The sequence below is a fragment of the Schistocerca serialis genome, chromosome 11 (genome assembly GCF_023864345.2).
Source record: "Schistocerca serialis cubense isolate TAMUIC-IGC-003099 chromosome 11, iqSchSeri2.2, whole genome shotgun sequence".
NCBI lineage: Eukaryota > Metazoa > Arthropoda > Insecta > Orthoptera > Acrididae > Schistocerca > Schistocerca serialis.
Window position 1 is genome coordinate 210826822 of NC_064648.1, and position 6000 is coordinate 210832821.

Here is a 6000-nt window from a genome sequence, read left to right on the forward strand (position 1 = left end):
AATAGCATGTGAAGTGGAAAATATTTTGCCATTTTACTGTGTTTTTTGCAAAAGAAGCTAATTTAAACATGGCAACAAGAGAGGAAAAAATGTTTACAATCCACACAAAAATAATTCAGCATAATCCTGTAATACATTGTGTTTTTAATAATAAACAGTTCTGTTATTGATTATTGGTTGTCCTGGTAAAACCTGTTAACATGTTCTTAAACAAGTACTTCATTTCTGTTACTGAGAGCTTGGGGTTATCAGGTTCGGTGAAGAGTGCAATGGAGTATCTGAGACCAGTCTTTAAAAATACACTCCTGGAAATTGAAATAAGAACACCGTGAATTCATTGTCCCAGGAAGGGGAAACTTTATTGACACATTCCTGGGGTCAGATACATCACATGATCACACTGACAGAACCACAGGCACATAGACACAGGCAACAGAGCATGCACAATGTCGGCACTAGTACAGTGTATATCCACCTTTCGCAGCAATGCAGGCTGCTATTCTCCCATGGAGACGATCGTAGAGATGCTGGATGTAGTCCTGTGGAACGGCTTGCCATGCCATTTCCACCTGGCGCCTCAGTTGGACCAGCGTTCGTGCTGGACGTGCAGACCGCGTGAGACGACGCTTCATCCAGTCCCAAACATGCTCAATGGGGGACAGATCCGGAGATCTTGCTGGCCAGGGTAGTTGACTTACACCTTCTAGAGCACGTTGGGTGGCACAGGATACATGCGGACGTGCATTTTCCTGTTGGAACAGCAAGTTCCCTTGCCGGTCTAGGAATGGTAGAACGATGGGTTCAATGACGGTTTGGATGTACCGTGCACTATTCAGTGTCCCCTCGACGATCACCAGTGGTGTACGGCCAGTTTAGGAGATCGCTCCCCACACCATGGTGCCGGGTGTTGGCCCTGTGTGCCTCGGTCGTATGCAGTCCTGATTGTGGCGGTCACCTGCACGGCGCCAAACACGCATACGACCATCATTGGCACCAAGGCAGAAGCGACTCTCATCGCTGAAGACGCCACGTCTCCATTCGTCCCTTCATTCACGCCTGTTGCGACACCACTGGAGGCGGGCTGCACGATGTTGGGGCGTGAGCGGAAGACGGCCTAATGGTGTGCGGGACCGTAGCCCAGCTTCATGGAGACGGTTGCGAATGGTCCTCGCCGATACCCCAGGAGCAACAGTGTCCCTAATTTGCTGGGAAGTGGCGGTGCGGTCCCCTACGGCACTGCGTAGGATCCTACGGTCTTGGCGTGCATCCGTGCGTCGCTGCGGTCCGGTCCCAGGTCGACGGGCACGTGCACCTTCCGCCGACCACTGGCGACAACATCGATGTACTGTGGAGACCTCACGCCCCACGTGTTGAGCAATTCGGCGGTACGTCCACCCGGCCTCCCGCATGCCCACTATACGCCCTCGCTCAAAGTCCGTCAACTGCACATACGGTTCACGTCCACGCTGTCGCGGCATGCTACCAGTGTTAAAGACTGCGATGGAGCTCCGTATGCCACGGCAAACTGGCTGACACTGACGGCGGCGGTGCACAAATGCTGCGGAGCTAGCGCCATTCGACGGCCAACACCGCGGTTCCTGGTGTGTCCGCTGTGCCGTGCGTGTGATCATTGCTTGTACAGCCCTCTCGCAGTGTCCGGAGCAAGTATGGTGGGTCTGACACACCGGTGTCAATGTGTTCTTTTTTCCATTTCCAGGAGTGTAACTTCAGTAAAATGGAAATGACACTCACATCTCCCAAAGAAGTAGCATCCACCACAAAATCCTTAAAATCTAAGTATTCCGGTGGGTATGATAACATATCAACAAATTTAATCAAAGAGTGCTCATGTGAGTTTAGTTCTATCTTAAGGTATTTGTGTAAGCAATCTGTTATCAGCAGAACATTTCCAGACTGGCTAAAATATGCTGGAGTTACGCCTCTTTACAAGGAGGAGGATAAAGAGATACCATCAAACTATTGACCAATTTCACTTCTTGTGGCTTTCTGAGAGATATTTGAAAAGGTTGTGTTCAAGCGTCTCCTTAAGCATCCGACTGCAAATAATATATTGTCCTAGTTACAGTTTGGATTTCTTAAGGGTTCTGATCTAGAGAAAGCAGTGAGAATATGCTTAATTCATTAGATGATAAATTAGAGGCTACAGGCATTTTCTGTGACCTGTCGAAAGCCTTTGCATGTGTGAACCGCAGTATTCTCTTAAGTAAATCAGAATATGATGGTGCCACCGGCAGTGCTGCAAAATGGTTTGAGTCTTATCTGTCTAACAAGAAACAAAAGGTGTCGTTGCAAAATACCTGTGCAGTAAGTAGTCTGTCTTCATCTGACTGGGAATTAGTTACATGTGGTGTCCTCGTTCTCCAATACTCTTCCGTTTGCAAAGACAGGTGGTGCAAGGTATAGAAACAAATTACTTCAGTTGATCTTTCATTCAATGTATTGTTTGTGATTGTAAGTTGAATGTAATAAATGTTACAAAGCCTTCAAATCCCACTACTCATTCTGAAACACCCAATAGTTGGCAAAAAAAATAACACAATTTGTGATTACCAATGACATCAGCAACTGGCTGGATGAGCAGATAACATCACAAGTTTATGTATTTACAATTCGTAGCAGAATATGGATCTGACGGTTTATTGAGTAGGGTATCGAACAATTCAAAATGTGCTTCTCAGTGTGTTACATTACATGTCCAAAAAACTAGGAACAAACTATAGAATCTGTGTCTGTGTTGAAGGTGATTGCTGAGCTGCGCCGCTTTGACGGAGACAAGAACCGAGCGACGGCTTCTCTCATCGCCAAGTCGACGAGATTCGTGTGACTCACGAGCAGCCGAGACAGACAGAGAGGGTTGACCGTGTCCCTCCGTGCAGAGGTTGCTGCCGCTTTCTGTGCTCCTCCCCCTCCGTTACCTCTTCTTCCCGCGCTCCTGTCACTCCGCAAACTTCCGACTGCAGCGTAAACACCTCGGCACGGTGGAAAAGTTCGACCGTGGCACGCGTCTGAGTGGGTGGGGATTTGCAGTTTTGTGTTTCCACTCAGTTACCAGTGACTGTGGGTCCTGTGTGGGGATGGAGTGGTAACTGGCTTTATTCCTAGTAGAGAAAGTGTGATCTCTCGTCTCAGTCCACACGTGCACTCAGGTAAGAAGGAAAGGGCTATTGCCCCTCACACATATACTTCAGTCTTGCGCAGTTCCACATACTTCCTACGTTTCTTTATACATTAGCTACCATCCTTTGAAGTGATCATCAGTTGTATCATTACTTTATTTCTACAGATGGCCGCGGTAGAATTTTGTAAGTGGTATTGGTGGCTGGGCATTGATGGATGTTAGGTCCGATTGTTCCACATGGCTCGTGCAAAAAAGAAGAGGTTTCAGTTTTATATGTAACAACCAAAATACCATAGTTGATATAGTTTTGTTTAGTTATTTACATGTTTCGTAGGTTGTAATCTTGATCTCTTGCTGTGACATGGAGTGGGCCAGTTTTACAATTATAGTACTCCTACACAGTGAAGAATATGAAAACATACTGGCTATGTAGAGGATTGCCTTAAGTGTTATTTCTTCTTCTCCTCCTCCTCCTCCTCCTCCTCCTCCTCCTTTCTCTTCTTCACTTTATGTATCAGGCAAACTGTCTGTTACAGTACACCCTCTCTTGTATGGTCATCCTAGATGCTTTCTTCCAGTGCATTTATAATTGAGAGCTTTACCTGGAGTCTTTCTCCACCAATACTGTATGCATATTCCTTCCATTTTCTCCAATTTTCTTCTATTTTTTCATTTAGGTTATATATTCCTAAATCTTCTGTATATCCTTATTCCTTTTGCACTTGTATGTACTTCCTTGGTGTCTTATCATCATCATCCATCCTTCACTTCCAAAGTAAGGATTGGTTGGCACTGCTGTGGTTTTATAAAACTTCAGCTGAGTTTGTCTCCTGGCTTTACTCTGCAATTCTTTTTTACAATTGTTCCATATGTAAAAGTAAATTTATTTTATTTTCTGTTCACATTATGCTTTTGTTCCTATGTGATGCCACATGCTAGATATTAAAAATATTTAACTTCGTTACTCTATACTACCTTTGATCTTACAGGCTGTGTGCCCTGACACACCATGACTTTCGCCCACCTAAAGACAGTTCAGAAATTTATTCTGAAGCTATCTGCTAGAATTATGGACTCCCATCTGACAGTCGTCTTAATTTTCTACAATCAGTGTTAGGTCATGTGCATATAGGATTGCATTCAGTTTAATGTCATCATCTAAAAATACTCCTCTTTTTATTCACCATTTTTCATCAATTGATCACTTCATGTATGTATACAGATCTCTCTCCTGAGAGTCGTCAGGCATATTTTCTCTGGTGTTTCAGCAGAGAGTTGCAGTTTTGTTTTTGTGTTGTGTAGCTGGGCTCAGCCCAAACAAGTAGTGCTCATCACATCTTCCATCTGACACCCAGTGTCTACTGAAAGCATCAGTTTGTTTCCTGTTTCAAACAAAACCGTTTTTAAAGCAGATTTTTACATACTCGTTCGGTAGAGCGGTCCCAGATCAGTCTAGTGCAATATCAGTTTTATCTGTAGATATTAACAGTGACAGTGAAACATGAAGAATAACCAGCTTTCTAGCAGTGGCAACACCACCTTGGCCAGTACTGACCGCTACCGCCAAGCGTGTGCCACTTGAGAGTTGCTGCTGGATCTCTGTTTATTCTTTGTGTTTTACCGTCCCTGTTAATATATATCGATGAAATGAATATCAGACAAGACTAATTTGGGAGCACTGTATTGGATGCACGTGTAAAATTATGAGTTAAAAATGATTTTATTTGTAATAGGAAACAAACTGATGCAGTATGTTGATACTTTGTGTCACATGAAAGCCATGGGAGCAGTAATTATTTACTTATACGGATATGGTGTGTGTTCTTTCGGACATGTTGATGACCTGCAGCTGTCTGGAACAAAATTAGAATTATATATTAATACCTTCAGCTGCTGACGGGCGTTGATATATGTCAATGGTGACAGGTAAAAATGTGTGCCCTGACTGGTACTCGAACCCGGGATCTCCTGCTTACATGGCAGACACTCTATCCATCTGAGCCACTAAGGGCACAGTGCGACTGCAGGGACTATCTCGCGCACGTCTCCCGCGAGACCCACATTCTCACCTTATATGTCCACACACTACATTCTTAGTGTCCCTACCCAACACACTCATTACTCGTGGAAGACATTCTTACCAAGTCCCATAAGAGTTTGAGTAATATATGTGCATCCGGATATAGTATATAGCTCTGGCAATACCGGCCATGACCTCCTTCTCCTGTGCGGATGCACACATATTACCCGAACTCTTACGGGACTTGGTAAGAATGTCTTCCACGAGTAAGAAGTGTGTTGGGTAGGGACACTACGAATGTAGTGTGTGGACGTATAAGGTGAGAATGTGGGTCTCAAGGCAGGTGTGTGAGAGAGAGTCCCTGCAGCCACACTAGCCTCTGTGCCCTCAGTGGCTCAGATGGACAGAGCATCTGCCATGTAAGCAGGAGATCCCGGGTTCGAGTCCCGGCCGGGGCACACATTTTCACCTGTCCCCGTTGATATATATCAGCGCCCATCAGCAGCTGAAGGTATTAATATATAATTCTAATTTAGTAACTATTTAGGCTAATTCCAGCATCATACTGCAAAAACTAAATTGCAATCATCTTCCGAGACACACAGAAAATGCTCCTGGTGACCCTGAGGAGACATACCCATTATATTCCAGCTTGTCCTATGCCTTTGTGCGAGCTCATTGGTTTTGTGGTTATGTTCCCATGTCACACACACAAGCTAACTCCAAGAGGCTTATACCTCTAGGGTTGTTCCAAAATCACTGACAGAAAACATATTCCTGGAGTGTGGTATGAAACTACTAAGTGTGTCATTGTGATTCTTGAGGCTAACTCAGATTGGTA

At 44.7% G+C, this 6000-nt stretch overlaps 1 protein-coding gene and 1 non-coding gene across 2 annotated transcripts in view; both read left to right on the plus strand.

Annotated features, from left to right (window-relative positions):
* Positions 1 to 5060, plus strand: part of LOC126426842 (protein DDI1 homolog 2) — a 125303-nt gene extending 120243 nt beyond the window's left edge. The window contains exon 8 of the mRNA XM_050088860.1: positions 2762 to 5060. Coding sequence (XP_049944817.1) covers positions 2762 to 2845 — 84 coding nt within the window. The 3' untranslated portion in view covers positions 2846 to 5060. The remainder of the gene's footprint in view (positions 1 to 2761) is intronic.
* A 482-nt stretch (positions 5061 to 5542) lies between these two features.
* On the plus strand, positions 5543 to 5617 carry Trnat-ugu (transfer RNA threonine (anticodon UGU)). Its single transcript has one exon. It is a non-coding gene; the product is annotated as a tRNA-Thr (tRNA).
* The last annotated feature ends 383 nt before the right edge of the window (positions 5618 to 6000 follow it).